This window comes from Homalodisca vitripennis, unplaced genomic scaffold, assembly GCF_021130785.1.
Source record: "Homalodisca vitripennis isolate AUS2020 unplaced genomic scaffold, UT_GWSS_2.1 ScUCBcl_9085;HRSCAF=17458, whole genome shotgun sequence".
NCBI lineage: Eukaryota > Metazoa > Arthropoda > Insecta > Hemiptera > Cicadellidae > Homalodisca > Homalodisca vitripennis.
In genome coordinates this window covers 1-19674 of record NW_025785217.1, presented here as the reverse complement: position 1 = coordinate 19674, position 19674 = coordinate 1, and the positions used below count along the sequence as shown (strand labels likewise).

The 19674-nt window shown below is 32.3% G+C and overlaps 1 protein-coding gene across 1 annotated transcript; it reads left to right on the top strand.

Moving 5' to 3' along the window:
- Positions 1 to 4282: 4282 nt before the first annotated feature.
- LOC124374572 (cohesin subunit scc-3-like) lies at positions 4283 to 19031 on the top strand. The gene is made up of 3 exons (XM_046832767.1): positions 4283 to 4441; positions 11204 to 11357; positions 18798 to 19031. The coding sequence occupies exons 1-3, from the start codon at positions 4299 to 4301 to the stop codon at positions 19014 to 19016; spliced, it is 516 nt and encodes a 171-aa protein (XP_046688723.1). The 5' UTR covers positions 4283 to 4298; the 3' UTR covers positions 19017 to 19031.
- The last annotated feature ends 643 nt before the right edge of the window (positions 19032 to 19674 follow it).

Below are 19674 nucleotides of genomic sequence, written 5' to 3'. Positions count from 1 at the left end.
GTGTGTTTTAATGAAAGATTCTTCGCCCTATGGAATATAATGATCTTTATACCCTTATTAACTCTTTGAGGTCTCAATAAAAATTGCTTCGACTGTCCCTCAGGTCGTATTTAATTTCTGTTTAGTTAATATCCGGTCGACCTATTGTCGACATGCGAGCGTTTCAGCGAAACTGCCGCGGTCGACCTAGAGTCGACGACCGATCACAAAGGGTTTAACACTAAGTTAATTTCTAATTCAAATTCAAATTCAATTCAAATTCAAAATTCCTTTATTCTTTTTATACATAATGTACATGAATTGCGTCAATTACCTTTACCACAATATAAAACATAAGACACAGGTTAGAGTATTCATACTTTATATTTAATACAGTATAATAATACATATAATATTTTAAATATTTATGTCCATAGTGTTTAATATGTTTTGTAATGGTAGGCAAAATACAAACAAAATTACTTTTCAAGTCACCGTGTAAAAAAACTCTTCAAGAGAGTAGAATGAATGATCTGTACAAAATTGTTTCAACATTTTCTTAAAATTATTAAAAGAATTCTCATTCTCTTAATACAGCCTGGAAGGTCATTTATAAATTTTATTCCTATGTATGTCGGACACTGTTTATATTTTTTCTTTATTATGTTTCTTTACTACAAAATTTTCTCTATTTCTTGTATTATAATTATGATAATCTTGTTGCCCTTGGTATAGACTCTGCATTTGTCTTGACATGTAATATAGTTTTTATAAATATATAAACTATATACTGTCATTATTCTTAGGTTAATAAAGTGGTCTTTACAACTATCATTATTTTTAAGGTGTAGAATATGTCTTATTGCCACTTTTTGTAAATGTAATATTTTGTTTAAGTTATTTGCACTGGTTCCACCATAAATTTCAATGCCATATGAAATGTGTGGATGTATCAAGGCATAGTAAACAGATTTCAGTGCATTTATTTCTAGGAAGAAGGATAACCGCCTGATTGCAAATATTCCAGAACTCATTTTATGACAAATTTTTTCTACTTGTTTTGTCCAACTTAATGTATTACTTAGAGCCAGACCCAAGAATTTTGTATCTTTTACAAATTTATTTCCAATTGTATTTATCTCATTTGATTGTTTACATTTAAATTTCATTAGAATTGTTTTATCAGAATTTAGTAATAAATTTCTATCATTCAAGTAACATTTTAGTTGTGACATTGAATATTCTGTTGTATTTATTACACTTTGTAAATCTTTTCCAGAAACTGACATACTTATATCATCTGCAAATAAACATAAATGATTTTTATTTGATAAATTGGTCAAAATCTGTGGCATACCTCCCAAGTAGCATAAGAACAAAAATGGGCCCAATACTGAAACCTTGTGGTACAGAATATTGTATTTTTTCTATTCTTGAATTAATATTTCTTATTTCATTATTACCTAGATATTTAATACTAACATACTGCTGTCGCCCTTCCAGATATGACTGATGCCAGCTTAATTCTTTATCCTCAATACCATATGATTCTAATTTTTCTAGCAAGGTTTTATGGCAGACACTATCAAATGCCTTTGTCAGATCCAGAAAGGCTCCAACAGTATGATTCCCTTCATCCAAATTTTCTAGCACATTCTCAATATAATCAATTAATGCTGTTACCGTTGATCTATTTTTTTCTATAGCCATGCTGCTCCAAATCCAGCAATTTTACCCTTCTCAAAATAGTCTACTAATTGAATCATCATAGTCTTTTCAAATATTTTTGATAAAGCAGGTTGTATTGCCAATGGTCTATAATTTAGAGGATTTTTTGCTGTCTCCTTTTTTTAATACAGGAACAACTTTTTGATATTTTTAATTGAGTTGGGAAGTTTCCTGTTATTATAGAAACATTCACCACATGTAAAAGAGGATTTAAAAGTGCATGTTTTGCCTCTTTTAATAATCTTTATAGGTATGTCATCATACCCTGCCGACCATTTTGGCTTAATAGAATCAATTATTTTAATTAGTTGATCACAGTCAATAGTGTTGCATTTAAATTTACTTTTATAATTTGAATTTCGATTAATAGAAATTGACTTTTTGTTTAAATTTGGAGCAACATGCTTTTTTTTACCATTTCGACAAAACTTATGTTTAATAAATCAGCTACACAAACAGGGTCACAGATTATTTTACCACCATCGTTAAGCTCTATATTTTTAAATGACATTTCCTTACTGTTTCTAATTTCATTATTTACCACTTGCCATATTAGTTTTATTGATATTTGTTGTATTCACCACTTTATTATTAATGTAATCTCTTTTCTTTTTTTGAATCAATTTTTTATATTTATTTTTTTGTTCCTTCAAAGAAAGTTTTTATTTGTTTGTTATTTTTTACTCTTCCTATATAAATTATGTTTATTTATAAGTTCTTTTTGTTTGCAAGTTATTTCATAATCTATCCATTGGTTTTTATTGTGTTTAATAAAGAAGCGTTTTAAGGGAAAATTTATATCAAAATAATATTTTAGAATGTTGTAAAAATATGTAAACTTATCATCTACTGGTGCCATATAAAGTTTAGTCCAGTCTTCCTTTAGATATGTCTTTCTTAAAGTTTTCTATATTTCTTTTCACTAAAAATTCTTTCCAATTCTACTTATTTTTAATTTAACATTTTTATTTTTCTTTTATTTTGAACATTTGAGCATCCATGATCAGAGAGTGATGTTATTATACATTCTACATCAAATAAAATAGCTTTCATGTTGGTGAGAAAATTATCTATTGCAGTTTCACTGTTGTCTGCTACCCTGGTTGGAATTTTAACTGTATAATAAAAAACCATGCATATTCAATGTATTGACAAAGTCTTTTTTTTTTTCTATCCTCCCTCAAAACATCAACATTAATATCACCACCAATAACAATGTTATCACAAATTTTGGATAAAATCTCTAAAAACATGTCTAGTTTTTTGTAAAAAACTTGCAGTATTTTCAGATGGACTCCTATAAATCCCTCCAACTAAGAATTTTACTGAATTGATTTTAATCTGAATAACACAAGATTCAAATATTTTGTCTTCCATTCAGTAGATCCAAATTAACATCAACAATTGTTTTGTAATTTATTAAATGCTGCCGATACCAATATTAATACCCCACCCTCCCTCATAATTTTTTTCTGACATACCCTTTTGCTAATACAAAACCTGGTATTTTAAGTTTTTCAACTTCATCACTATTTAATTTATGTTCAGTCAGAATTATGATGTCAGGTTCAAGCTCTTGGATAGTTATTGTCAGAGGATCAATTCTGGTGGCCATGTGCTGTATGTTCTGATGGAAGACAGTTACATATGAAGTTTGATTTTGTATGTAGTTCGGTTTCCTTTTTATCTTACAATGACTTTTTGTTTTGTGAACATTAAAAAATCTTCAGAATTGTTATTTGAGTTATTAATTAAACTACATGCCTTATGCCTACCATTTAACAATAATTCACCACTAACAGAATCACTTAAACCTATACTGCTAGAATGACAGCTATCATTAAAACTACTATTTGCCTCAGAGCAGTCTTTTCTTGTAATACAATGCGTCGAGTTGTCATGTGGCGAGGACCTGGGTATGTAGAGTGTAAGTCTCTGCTGGCTCAGTGAAACTCATCTGGTTCTCTTGAGCTGCTGGTGTGTTGCCCCTTCCAGCTTCCCTGGTGGTAATGGTGGGTTGTTTGTCATGGGCGTTGGTGTTGAAGCAGAAAGATAGTCAGTTGGTGCTGTCTTTTTTTTATCTTCCACTATTTTATGTAACTGTCTGGGTACTAATAGTATCCTGAAATTTTTTTCAGAAAATCCTTGTGATGTCATACCATTTCTCAAGCTTCTTTGGGATTTTTCATTAAAAACAATGATTTTAATTTGGGCATTAGTTGCATTCTGGAACTCAAAAAATATTTTCAATGAAGTGACCTATTGTTATTTTGTCCCGCATACATCCCATCGGTGAGCAGACTAATGTTTGAAGACCTTTGTTTTTGAAATCAGCAGTGAGTTGTTCAAATGCCTCATCATAGTCGCTTTTTGATGGTTTCATAAAATATTTTGGTTTGGTTATTAAACTGTATATAGTGGCTCCATTTTGTGATTGTTGGCAGGCTAGATGGCTGGTTATACAGTTTGACTGTGTAGGTTTCCCCAAACTGACTCTTAAATTACCACTGCAACAACACCGGCACTCATGTTCTGATAATAAGTCAAAGTTATTTTTACAATTTTTTTAATTTCAGAAACAAGTATATTGGATGCATTTTTCAACCCGTCTTGTAGAATTAAAACGCAAAATGGGTTTAGTCACAGGAGAATCTCTAAAAAGAATACAGCGACAACACAAAACAATTGACGAATACATCAGGGAGAATTCAAATATAATCCTACACAGCTTCAGGTAAGTTTACTATTATTAATAGGCAACATTCTACAGCATTTTGTTTAGAGATTTCCCTCCATTATAAAAAATACTGACTATTTTTAGAAAGATTAATAGAAATCCCAACAATTATCAAATGAAGTAATATTAACTACAGTTAATGTACAATCGCTTTACATCAGTATTCCCCATGATGAAGCAATTTGTTACTTTCTTAGTTAACAAAAGACACGGAATTCCTAACCTAATTATCTCTTCTGGACAGTAATCCTGATATCACTATCTTATTTTTTCCTTATAATCCTTACAAACAGGCTTTTTAGAAAACATAATAGCCACTGGTAAAGAGATCTTATGATAATAGGTAATGTTCAGTGCCTTTGCGCTATGAAAACTACACCAGGAGCCTTATTAAAGTGCTGGGGCTTTCATAAGTTGACAAAGTGTTATAATATTGCTTTTATTAACATGGCCTTCACAAAACCTTGATAAACATTCATAATCAATACACTCATAGGGTGATGTTGCCTTGGTAGTCTGGTGGTCAGATGAGCATGTGCGGGCCACGGTAAATTGAAAACTGCTGCTCAATGAAATCTGTGTTAAGAATTAAACATATTAAACAATGATTAACAAAATCACATGCCAAAGATAAAGATGTAAGAGCTCCACTACATGACTAATGCCGAATTCTTCGAACCGTTTGGTCAAGAATAAAAGTTAAGATACATTTTGTTTCGTGAGGGCAAAGATATTAAATAAGAATAATAAGAGCTATGCAATTATAGGGCATAGCTTTTAGCTTTTAATGCTTCACTGTGTTCATAAAACAGGTCAATGAAGTTGCATAAACTACGAACAGAACCTGAGATAATTTGAGGCAAGTCCATAAGAGCATTGATATGAAATGTGGTGAGTCGGCGTGAGTTATGGTAGCGTTCACGTAGTAGTTGATATGCTACAAGATAATTAGCTTTAGTAATACTCAGAGAACTAACCAAGTTTGAGGGTTCACTAGATAGCACTGATAACAAATATTGAAATTTGGAAACGTTAGAAACACTTGCGTTGCGATGTACACTAGAATAAAAAAATTAATAAAACTAACACATTGAAAAGGATTACAATCAAAATGTTTGAGTTGTTTGAATGTGAGCTTGTGGGTGAGAGATAACTGTACCATGTTCACTAAATACAAGCGGATTGAGAGACTCAATAAGGCTTTGTATCTTGATAAAAATATACAATATTTTAGTAAATCTATTTTTTACTAACCCGGTAGAACGTTCATATGTAGCGAACTTGATTGGCTTAGACATGATTGTAGTTAAACCAGTTACCAAAAAAACAAGAAAATAGCAACTAAAATAACGAATCTTCAACAGTAAATGTAATTAGATTTCCAATTAATTAATACTATATTAGAAATGAGTTTAAATGTTAGTCAAACTATCTAATTAATTGACACTCTAGTAATTAATTAATTATTAGGTGACATGAGAATGACATAGTAAACAATGGATTGTTAAACAATAACAATAAGTTATTAACTGAATATTGAGAACTGCAACTCTATATTGGATACAAATAACCAATTATAATAAACTTAATGTACTGAGAAACACTTGATTGATGTTAAATTACAGAATTAACATAAAAAATATATTTGTGTTTAAAAGATCATCCCTCTATTAGTGAGGTATAGCAGGACACTGTTTACAAACAAACGGCCTAGAAATAGTCACTCAGCTGTGCGACTAAGAATAAATCTAGAAACGGGAATATATAAGAAAATCAATTACACTACAAAGACTGGGAATCTTTATTCAAACCATGTTGAGATTTGCTTGTTAGCCTAAAAAATTAACCTTTTCACAATTAAAGTTAACTAACTATGAAAGATTGAATGTTAATTCATTAGCATAAAAAATTGTTGATTAAGTCACATAAACAAAGATAATTAACATTTCGTGAGGGCAAAGATTAATATAATATAAGAATAATAAGAGCTATGCAAATATAGGGCATAGTCAAAATGGCTTAACAGTACCTTATTTCGGAGGACAATAATATATCACTCTGCCACCAGTAGTTTGAGTCCGAGTCCACACCAGGGAGTGTCCAAAGAGGTTGAAGATATGTAGCAGGAGTTGAGAGTACAATTGACGAACGAATAACACACATTGTTAGTTCACACACAACAGCTGCGGTAGTCGAGCACGGAAGTCTTCAGAACTCATGTTTCTTATAACACTTGCACAATCACTGTTTGAAAGGGTTGAAAAGGGAGTTTGAGATGTAATAATGTTTAAAAATTATAGAGTTTTAAATATACTGATATTAAGAGAGAGAACCCATAAAAACCGCCTAATGCGCTGGGTTGAGAAATTGCTTATAGCAGATACATTAAGTAGAACATCTGAACAAGGATTGAGTGGTGGCGTCAGTACGTCTGGTTAATGTGCCTATAGGGGTAAGCATTGCCTGATCCTCTTTCTATCTCTCACTCTGTCTTCATAAAATGAAGCGCTACTACGTGTTCAATAACACATGCCTAATTGCTTATTCCACCACACCTCATTAACTACTACCATGTAGACAAGTGTCTAGCTAAAATTTCTTACTCCTATGCCTCTTGCTTCCCCCTCCACCTATTCGTAAAGGTTACGTTCCAAGCTTTTGATTTACAGTCCATGTCTTTTTATTTACTATAAAAGTGTAATATTTTATGATTTATTTGTCTCATAATGTATTGTGCAAATAAGGTTGTGTTACTTATTTAAATTTTTTAGTTAAATAGATAAATACCAAAGAAAATGAGGCATACACTAAATTGTCTAAACACTAGCTGCACATTATCAGAATAACATTAACTTGTCATATCATGATTTATTACAATTAAATAAACTGATCAATCTCTTTTGCTAAAACTTTACTTCTAGAACTGTAAAACCTTACAGCAAATAACAGGTATATCTAATAATTATTAAAATTTGTTTCCAAAATATATAGAAATACATAAATTTTTGGTTTTATTAGATTAAAGAATATAAACAATTTTATGTATTTTATTTTATAAATTTGTTAATTTTTTGCATACTATTACACCCAAAAAGCTTTAATTGCATTTAGTTTGAATTACAAGTGACTTCCCTGCCATGGCCCTCCTGAATCATGCCATTGAACAAACAAGCAGCATTTAGTACCTCTGTCAGTATTAAATACATCATACACCATTGAATACAAGTAGTACGTAATACCTTTGTCAGGACTAACAACATCACACACCATTGACACAGGCAGCATGTAGTACCTATGTTAATACTACCAACATCACACACCACTGACACAGGCAGCATGTAGTACCTCTGTCAGTACTAACAACATCACACACCATTGACACAGGCAGCATGTAGTACCTCTGTCAGTACTAACAACATCACACACCATTGACACAGGCAGCATGTAGTACCTCTGTCAGTACTAACAACATCACACACCATTGACACAGGCAGCATGTAGTACCTCTGTCAGTACTAACAACATCACACACCATTGACACAGGCAGCATGTAGTACCTCTGTCAGTACTAACAACATCACACACCACTGACACAGGCAGCATGTAGTACCTCTGTCAGTACTAACAACATCACACACCATTGACACAGGCAGCATGTAGTACCTCTGTCAGTACTAACAACATCACACCATTGACACAGGCCACATGTAGTACCTCTGTCAGTACTAACATCACACACCATTGACACAGGCAGCAGTAATACGTTTGTCAGGACTAAAAAAATTTCACTGAAAAATACATAATACACCATTGAACACAAGTAGTAATGTAATACCTTTGTCAGGAGTAACAACATCACATATAATTGAACACAGCAGCATGTATAGGGTTCCCACACGACCGTGAAAACCATGAATAAGCTATGAATTTCGTGCACCATGAAAAAACCTTAAATAAGATGTGAATTTAATATACAAAGTGTGAAAATCTGGTTTGTATATTAAACCGTGATAAAGATGCTTTGTCGCCGTGACTATGTCGTAAGGTCCGGTTCACACGTGAACATGAATTAAGGAAGCCTAATTGCAGCGACTTGCTGTGATCAGTCTTGGCACAATTTACTATACTCGGTTCCACATTCACTGTGCAGTACGGATCAGCCATAAGCTTGTTATCCAAACGGAAGTTCTCGTGGTACTAGCCGTTCTCAAGACATTGACTCCCCTGTCTGTTATCACATTGGATTACATATGTTATTTCGGTCATACTAAATTATTGTCCATCTCAATCTTATTTCTTAAGTTTAGACATTAAATTATTCAAGAAGCGGGGTTTTTTGTTCCAGGTATATGCTGCTTACACGTTACAATTTACATTACTTTTCAGTTACATGAAATTACTATAATAAATTTAAAGTATTAGTATAGTTATTACTAAAAAAAATATTAATTTTAAACTACAAATCTATTTATTTATGTGAATTGATAATGGCAGTTTATGGGTTACCGGTAAGTTATGTACACATTCAATAAATTTTTCAGTAATAAATTTGAATCATTAAAGTAGATATTAATACAATAATAATATTAAACTACAAAAGTACTTATTTGTATTAAAAATCACACTCAATTCTGCTGTTTATTAAAAAAAAATATTTTATACTATTTTATGTTACTATGTTGATTACCTTACTTGATGTAAGACAGCAACTCCAGACACAACGCTAAACTGCGACGCAGTTGAACTATCTTCTCCGAGTTTGTTTAAGGTCCAGACAGTTAAATAATGAATGGTTCCACATGCTTGCAGTAATTCTTTCATTGCTCCTTTGTGACGGGCTTAAAAGTGTTTTCAATCAATAGTTGTTTTTGTTATTTACAGCAACATGTCTTTTAACTTGGCTCCAGAATAACTCAATAGGATTTAACTCACAGTGATAAGGAGGGAGTCTCAGAACTTTGAGTTATGGGTCTTAGATATCTGATCGATAATGTTCAGTGACTACAAGTGCTAAACTTTTTGCACTTCTTCAATCAGTTCTTTCTTTAAGCTTTCTGGTGGAAAATCAAAATTTGTATCTATTAACCAATTCTGGATGTCTTCTTTTTTTTGTTTTTGTATTGGTTATGTTTTCAGTTTTACAGCTATGGTATGCTGCGTCAATAACAGCAGTAACAGGAGAAACATTTAGGATTAATTTTTCTAAAAATCATTTTTTATACATATTTCCATCCATTTCTGTGTGGAAATCAACTGCTCCTTTTTTTGCTAAAAATCCAAGCTGCACTCCTTCAACAAAGCCACTTTGTCCTCCTACATGCACAATGACAAACCAGGGACCTCGTTGAGTTGGGTCATTCAAACAAGTCCAACTAAGAAACCATCTTTCGATGTTTTGATCTTTTCATATTTTAGAAGTTCTCTGACCAACATTTTCCCATGTTTTATCCATAAAAACAATATTTCTCTTTTGCTTCCTAAATTGCCTCATCAATCATAAGTAAGAATGACACCAAACAATTAAATCGTCTCTTTCTAACAATAAAGATTATCTGCTGCCCTTTTCAAAGCAAAATCCATTTTCCTTAAGCCACCTCCACAACATGGTTCTTTTAAACTTAAGAAGATATTGATTGATCTTAGTTTACTTTTTCTAAAACTGCACTAAGTGTTGGAGGTGTATTGCTGATGGAAAAAGAAAATATTATTTTCCAAATACAACCAACAAGAAACCCATCGTGTTTCATTCTTTGTTTGAAGGTTATTTTTGACGATGGAAGGATTGTGAAGGAAACAGGATTTTTCCGGACATTTGTCATCGGTCAGTGAAACAAGAAATCTGTAACACTACGTTTCAAGATTTTGTATTCTACTTTATGTGTTGTTTTTTTGGTGTAACAATATTCCCAATGGTTTCTTCTTTTCAAAATTTATAAACTGAGCACACACCTGTTAAAGCAATAGTTGTAAACAACCACCAATACTACTAGATCGTAGCCAAAAGCAGCGTGTGCAGTCCCGGCGACATAGTATTGTTTGGGGGAGTTCCAAAGCTACAAAGTTTTTGCAGTGGATCACCAAACCTCATGGGCGTGTCAATCTTTCTCGAAATATGGATCTTGATGGATTCAGTTGGAAAGGAGTTTATAGAGCATAATAACGCGTAAACACATTTTTTATACTTTTTGTACACTATGATTTAAATATTTTATAGTTTTTTATTTGTAATATTTCATGTGATATATGTGGACTAACTACTAAATCAACACTTTGGTTTATTGTTGCTTATTTGTTTTTGTCATTTATAATCAGATAGACCTTAGAAAATATACCCATATTTATGAATAATTGTTTACCTGAGAATTTACTATTGTTATTTATTTTACAATTATAGTACTTTATAAGTAGATTTTTTCACCTGTGCTAATAGTTTGGAGCATGGCAAGAAAAGTGCATTTAATTATGATTTGTTATTTTACTAAGGGGAGCATCTCAAAATTACACCTAAATTTCAGTAACAATTTCACATGACAAAATTATGCTTGAGGAAATAGAATCATCTTTAAGATTTGTTAAAAACACCATTAGATAGATCTGTAGATAAAAATTTGAAATTTGGCTGAATATCTTTACATTTGAGAAAAGTATATTTATATGAAGAAATTGTTTATTTTGAAAAAAGTTATAAAAGAAATCTTAAAATAGAGTATTATCTGTGTATGTTTATTGGTTTTTAATTACTGTACTTGTTTGTTCCAGAGATGTAGAATTGCTTGTCCGGAAATGTGCATTCCATATGTTTAAACTTTTACTGCATTATTTCCCTTCAGTTTTTGTTCATGATTTTTATCTACGAGCGACATTCTGGCAGCTCTTTGATAGTACTCCAACTATGCGCATTTTAGCTATTCAGGTATGCTTACTTTAAAACTTGTTTCCCAAGACATCTTTCTAATCTCAATTTAACCTGTAGCGCTCTTCTGGAATTTGCTGTGTTTTTCCTTACACTCCTATGGCCTGCAATGCAGGCCAGCGCCATTTTCATTATAGGTCCGATTTTTAGTTCGTGGCTCATGTCCTTGCGCTCCCGTGGCCTGCATTGCAGGCCACTGCCACTTTCCACGAACGCTCCCGTATCCTGCATTGCAGGCCACCTGTCACTCATTAAATATAATTTTGTACAATGATTTGTATTGTACCTCTACATTTTTGTGAAAGACTAGTTGATTTAAAACTATATGTTAGACAATTTCCACCCTTGTCAGTGAATATATATATATATATTTAATATGCAATTTTTAGAACTATTTTTTCATGCTAATTATCTATGTTTCAGTTTACTTATTTTATTTTCACTACTTATATTTCCTAATATAAACCTAATATAATGTGACCTAAGTAGTTCGTCAGCCATTATAATAAGTCAATATCAGTCATACTACAACGTAAAACTTGTAACTGACACAATGAATCTTGAGCTACCTTGGTGTATCTAGCTTATCAGGGTCTTCCCTTTTGGTTTATTTATAACCGGCTGATTATAGACAGTGACATCACCTTCTCAATCAAGCATGTTTTGTATGTGGTAAACAAAGACACAACAGTTCATAACTTCTATATTATGTCAGATATAGTAAAGAATAGTTGTTTTCCACTAACTAAGGTTTCATTTAATTAATTTATTTTCTTGTAGAGAGTAAGATACCTTGTAAACTAATAAAAAAACTATATTTTGCTCATAATGCAACCTAATTTTAAATGTTAGTTTTAAATTATTTAACCATGAAATATAATAAATCCATGAAACACGAGTAAAATTAACAACATTGGCTGATTAGTAAAATAAAACGCAACTTTGTACTAATTGCATAACCTACATTAATGTTGCCCTTTAAAAGCCCTTTTTAAATCAGTTTACGTCATACGTAGCAAAAAGAATTCGGAGTGCGAATGGTGTCATTGAGATAATAAATAGGAGTTGTAGAGGGAGTCGGCTATGGCCTGCAATGCAGGCCGTGGGAGTGCTGTACTTGGCAAGCTCATATAAAATCAGAGCCGTAGAAGAATCTACCATGGCCTGCAATACAGGCCATTGGAGCGCTAAAGGTTAAAATCAATTTGTATTTTTTACATCAAATCATATCTTGGTGACAACCATTAGGAAATTAGTATAATACTCATGTCTCATTTTATAGCAGCTGTTGCTGCTATAGATTGTGTTTTTATAACTTTTATTTGATTTTATTACTGTACAACTTCTATCCGGATTGGTTGGGATTGGATGTGATCCGGATAAACAAAAAATCCAGATAATTTGAAAATCTTGTAAAAACTCAATAGTTTACAGATAATAAGGAATTAATTTGTTACAAATATAACAGTAAATTAAGCTAATTTGTTGTTTTATTACAACAAATACAGAGTTTTATTACAAATAATGTTTATTATTTCATTAAAAACTCAGTCAGTCTCTTTTGTATAATTTTAGGATATTTTCTCTGACCACGTGTCAGAACTGTTATTTGTCACTACACAAAGAATATAGGCATTTAGAGTAGGAATTCTGGGTAAAAAATAAACCATCTCTAGGTCAAGCTGTGCCATGGGAACAGAGTGAGTTGTGACATCTTCTGGTTCTGGTTATCAGAATTGTTTTTACTGTCCTCTGTTATCATTGTTTGAAGAACAAGCTGCAGATACAATTTCTACATTGGTCATTACACTGACAAATCATTATCAGTCTGAAGCCAATCATTTGCATCTTCCAAATTTACAACTATCAACTTCTATCTCCTAGGCCTACTACAACAGTGTTCATTTGTTATAGTAATGTAACCATTATTCTAAACACTGAATATGTGCTAACTTTAAAATTACATGTGCCGAACATTAAAAAAATAGGTTTATTCTACCATAACTTGCACTAAAGTTTGCATGTAATGGGTGATGATGACAAGAAATATATATATACAGGGTGTCCCATGAAGAAACGGAGAAACTGTCAGGACTTGTTCTTACGGTGAAAATAACGAAAAAAGTTCATATACACATAGGTCCAGAAACGCTTAGTTAGCGAGCTATACAGGGTGAAAGATTTCGCCCAGATTTCAGTGCCACCGTTAAAAGGGAGCCCTATTAAATTATTTTGGGCGTTACCCAGGACGTAAAATTTAATGTATATTATGCAAATTGAACTGAAAAATTGAATAAATTGGTACCAGACCTCTAGCTGCAGTAATTTTTAAGATATCTGAAGAAATACGCAAAATTCGGTGTCCAAAAACAAGTTTCATTTAGGTTTCAAGTAGATTAACTTTGTTAAATGTGTAACAAAAACGTAAAATTCTTTAACAAAACTTGTAAAGAATTAATTTCTTAACATAATGTAAAATAAGCCAGTAAAAATTGTACGTAAACGTTAAGAAAATCAATTTTTAATTAAATAAATAACGTACGAAGAATAGACAAAATCGGTTACACTTTTTTTCTTACTGAATGTACATCCTAATATTTGGAGAAAACATGTTAATTATTGAAAATAATTATGTATAGATTTTTTTTATAGAAACATTCTTGTATTTTTTCTAATGAATTACATACTAGTAAAAAAACTTTAGTGTCATAAAATCTGAACCTTATAATTAATATTTTGAGAACCAGTACAGTATCTTGTAGAACACCTCTCTTAATAGCCAAGAGCCTAGGACCTTCCAACCTTTTCTGTCCTATTCATGTTTTGTTTTAATTCAATTTTATTTCTCTTACTGTAAGTTAGCTTTCAAACCATTTTACAGGAGTACCTTCAAACCAAGAGATTTTATTTTGTTAACAGTTAAATTATGACAGAGCCAGTCAAAAGCTTTACTTAAACCGAAAAATACTTGTGCTTTTTCCATCCAAGTTGTCGGTTACATGTTCTATTAAGTTCGTAAGGGCACTTGTGGTTGATCTGCCAGGGATAAAACTATGTTGTCTATCTGTTAAATGGCTGACCCTACACTTTCCTTTTTTGATATTCATCCAATCTCTCACTGTAGCTTTAGTTTTATTACTGGACTCGGTAATGAAGTTTTCATTTTCTTCTCGTCTTAAAGTTTTTAGTTTTAAATCATATTTTATTTTTTTGTAAGTGCATGTCTTGGTCTTCTTCCCTCCCACTCTGGTGAAATTTTATATTTGCCAAAATGAAATCTTTCCTGAGCCTAACACCTTCCGGGTTGTTTAGAACTTGGACTCTTTAGTTTCTTCCGAGATTAGGTTAATTTTTAGTGATATCAAGAGCTATAGTCAGAGTGTTAGTATAAGCATCTATTAAAGTTCCCAACAATGCAGTCCTATTTTTATCACTTAGAAGTAAATCAAGAGTGTAAGTCAATAGAGCCAAGGCATTGTCAAGAGGGACACTTAATGTTCGATATACTCCCAGGATGAAAAGAATGACTTTTGTTGTGAAATGTTAATCTGACTGCAGACATCTCACAACAAGTTCTTCAGAGTGATCCTTAATATTGATGCTGTCCATTTCACTGGCTATATTGACGTGCTTGTAGGTGGCAACACCCCTTTTCTGTGGTTCTTTCTGCAATATGTAGTTGCTAGTCTGTAATTTTTTAAATGGGTGCACATGTCCATGCTCAGCAAGGACAACTATATCAGGCTTATAGAGATGTAAATAGTGGCTCAGTCGATAAATTTTGTTGCTCAACTTATCTATCTTTTCATCAAAGATTTTTTTCTTTTTTAGTTTTGAATTCAGAAGAATTCTGAACCAATTTCTCTTCTTCTGAGTCATCTCTAGAATGTTAGTTTTCCAGAACAGTTTTATTTTGAAGTGGTGATTTAAAGATTTAATCAGACTGTAAGCATAAATAATTTGGATTTAAATTGTCATCACAAGTTATACACTCAATATTAGAAGGGTTTACTCAGTAGTATTTTGGTTCAGTTTTTTGGCCAGGGTTTGACTGGCTCCTTAAATAACATTGCACTCTTTACTGTACTGATCAAAATATTTGATGAAAAACTCCTCATATGTTCCCTTCTTTAAGTACTCGGGCAGTATATGGGAAATATTGGTTTCTTGGTCTTAGTTTTTATTACAAGTGAATAATAAAAAACTCACTTGTTATTATTGGACTTTGAGATGGTTCTGGGAAGTAATTAATCTGCTTAGGAGGTTGGATAAGCAACTGTTTCTTTAAGTATAGGGTGGCACTATTTGCTTGCTTTTTACAAGTTTAATAACATGTTAAATGATTTTTCCTCTGGAGTTGTCATCTTATTTTTGCTTTTGTTCAAATTTAAGCTTCTAGAGGATTTTTATTGTGAGGAATTCCTCTCTTCATCTGTTTTACAGTGTGTTGCTAACTCTGTACTTAACACACGAGAGGTTGCACCTGCTGCAATATATGGAATTCTGTATTATTATTATTATGATTAACAACATTAGAAACTTGGAAACTCGTTTATCTCTTCTCATATACTTCACAATACCTTTATATCTGTTACTCTGTTACTAACTTTTTTTTTCTAAATCATTCAAATTTTGCTTTTCCCTGCACCGAATTTGGCAATATTCCCTAATACAAACATTTCAATTTATTAATACAATCACTCGCATATAATAAATTCAAGGTAGATTTTGCATCTCTTACTTTTATTACACAAATTTTCTTTTGAAGCACCTACAATTCTTTTATTTACAAGCTTTAAAAAGTGCATGCGGCAATTTGCTCACGCATAACATCCCACTTAGTCTTACTGCAAATTGTAGAGTAATTTTAATATGTTTTATTGACATACTTTTGTTTGAAGATAATTTAAAGTATCATGCACTAAGACACTGTTAGTCAAACTAATCACAGGAATGTTTGATAAGATTTCCTTTTGAAAAAAATAGGATAATTTAAAAAAGTAAGCTTAAGCAATTTGCCTTCCCGCGATGACTTGCGTCCAGGAAGTAGGTGCTTCCTCTCGCATGTTAATTTAACTCCCTGAATATTGGCACATGATGTTGAGCTTACCTGGAAGTCTTTTGAATACTGTTCTGTTTTTCTTCTTAGCTTGTGGAGTGCAAATTCCATTTGATATTATCTCTTTTTAAGTCGGTGTTCTCTGGTGCGGAAGGTAAGTGTTGTTTCTTGGCATCAGAATTTTTGCAGCAAGCTGTTGTCTGTGTCATCACATCACAGATAGAATCTTTGCAGACTAATTCCTTTTGAGTTTCTAATTTAGATTCAAGTATTAAAATATTTTTTTCAAAATTTTTCATTTTTTATCTGCTTGATCATGGTATTAATGAGGTAAGTTTGTTTTACCGTCATTATTTCCATGGAGTTTTTTAATTTATAGTTTCATGTTTTTATCTTTCACCAGTTTAGTCTGTATATCTTCTACTTGCTATCTTTGCTACCTTCAAAGTTGAAGTTCTTCAATTTTGATTCTAAATCTCTCTCCCTTTGCTTCCAATTCTTCAATAAGTTTGTCTCTATTCGATAACAGTCCTTCAAATCTTCGGAATATTTCTCGTAAAAATCTGTGTTCTCCCTTTAATTTGGTATTTTCAAGTACCAATACAGCACCAGCTTCAACTGCAATATTTAAGGATGTTTCTAGGTCCATATCATCAATATTTCCAATACTTTGAATTTTTCTTCAATTTCGTCCTTGCTTTTAGATTGCTGGATATGGGTTGTTAGTTTTTATATACAGGGTGTCAATTAAGTCTGGAACCTCTTTTTTAATTTTTTAAACCACAATATAAAACAATACCAAAGTTCACACGTGCTTACTAGTGATAGTAACGCACATATCTGCCCAATTACCGACCAGATAATCCCTTTGGGGGACGGTCCACAAGGAGTTTAGGCAAAATTCTTAAATAGCAGCATAGGTCAAGTTTGGTATCAAATTAAAGGTCTTACTTAGCAGAATACAATGCCGCAAACCGAACTTAAAAAGGTGGATTCATTCAGTAGTTATAGCTATTTGAATTTTAAAACAATTGAACAATGTAAATTATTAAGTATTACAAGTAAACACCAATTTTTAAGTACCTGTGATCAAAGTAAGTGTTCAAAATGTTCCCTACCATCGTCTGGCAATGTCCTAGGCTGGTTGTAAAAGCCAACCACTGCATTTTGAAGGTAGTCACGAGGAATATCTTGAGCTTCTTGGACTATGAGATTTCTTAAGTGCACCAAATCTCAATGCTTAGTACGATTAAACTTTATCTTTGAGGTATCCCCAAAGAAAAAAAATCCAGCGGAGATAAATCAGGGGAACGAGCAGGCCACTCTTGCACCACGTCTTCCAATCCATCTGTGAAGGAATAATGTATCCAAGTATTCTCTAACAAGGAGAGCAAAGTGTGGTGGCGCGCCATCTTGTTGGAAATAAATTCTTTGAAATTGTCGACCAAGAGCAGCTTGTAATGCAGGAATTATCTCATGTTGGAGCATTGCTAGATACGAGTCACCATTTAAATTACCATTGATAAATAATGGGCCCATAATTTGATTTCCTATAATACTTGCCCAAACGTTAAGTTTCTGTGGATGCTGTGTATGACTCAATATGCCACTTTCACATTTTAACAGTAGTTGTGTTATTGGTAATAATTATTGATTCCTTGCTTCGATTACTACATTTGTCAGATGATGGGACGGGAATATTTAGAACACTTACTTTGATCACTGGTACTTAAAAAATTGGTGTTTACTTGTAATACTTAATAATTTACATTGTTCAATTGTTTTTTAAAATTCAAATAGCTATCTATAACTACTGATTGAATCCACCTTTTTAAGTTCGGTTTGCGGCATTGTACTCTGCTAAGTAAGACCTTTAATTTGATACCAAACTTGACCTATGCTGCTATTTAAGAATTTTGTCTGACTCCTTGTGGGACCGTCCCCCAAAGGGATTATCCGCTCAGTAATTGGGCAGATGTGTGCGTTACTATCACCAGTAAGCACGTGTGTGAACTTTGGTATTTCTTTCTATTATGGTTCAAAAATTAAAAAGAGGTTCCAGACTTAATTTGACACCCTGTATATACTGATTAGTCAGATTAACTTTATTGGGAACTTTAAGTGCAATTAATACAATCACTGCAGACCAGTTGTCAACTTTAGTTGTAGTAGTTTTTTAAGGATTTTTTCAAAAAATATTAACAGAATTTTTTCTACTTTTTTACATATTCTATGCTTAACATACATTAGACACAATCAGAAATCAGATTTTAGCAACCATGTGGATTTTACCATTTTTGGGCAATATGATAACTATAGGACGTTTCTACTACATTCTACTGCAAAGATTCTAAAATGTATCATTAATATTTGTGTTACAGTTTTACTCTTCAATGCTGGCCAACAGTAGATTTAATACTAGATTGGATGTGTACTCAAGAAAGTGTATTCCAGAACTTTGTAAACTGACAAGAGATGAGAATCCAAAGGTCACTGTGGAGGCAATTAAAGCTCTGAAGTTAATCACAAGGTATTTTGTTAGTATTAGATCTATATGTAATATTGCATGTCTGTTCTCTGACACATTGAGAAACTTATGAAGATAACATAAAAAATAACATAGCAATAAATATCTGATGTCAATTTATAAAAATATAAATAAAGTATACATGTGTGATAGTTAATGGTAAAGTTATATTATCTGACTTATGAAATGAGTTGATCCTATGATAAAGTTAGTATATGTGGGCTGATTATTGTTGTTCGACATAACTAGGTTGCTGTTACAATGTCATTGTTTGTACTAGCTGATTGATCAATTTTGTTGTAAAGTTTATCTAAGGAGATATCCTTTGGGTAGTGGTCCAATGGAGAAAGGACGTTTCATTTGGTAATTTAGAACATTTTTTATGCCCCCCCAAAAATGCGGGAATTTGGAGGCAGCTCAAACATTTCAAATGTAAACCCCTCTCAAGTGATCCCTCATTTTTAAGAGCATAAAAATAACTTAAAGAATTGTGAAAACCAGAGATCGCTATCTCTTTCCCATCCAAAATAATAGCCAGAGTTACCAGAACAATCCTCTCACATTTAAATAAATCTACAGTGGTATTGGTTGCTGGCCTCGACAATCCTGTTTTTAAAATCTTAATGTTTTTTACTGATATTTTGTAAATTATGGGTTTAATGTGAACACATACAGAACAGTCTGTGGTTGTAAGGTCCGAAAACTACACAGACCATTCTATTTGACCACTC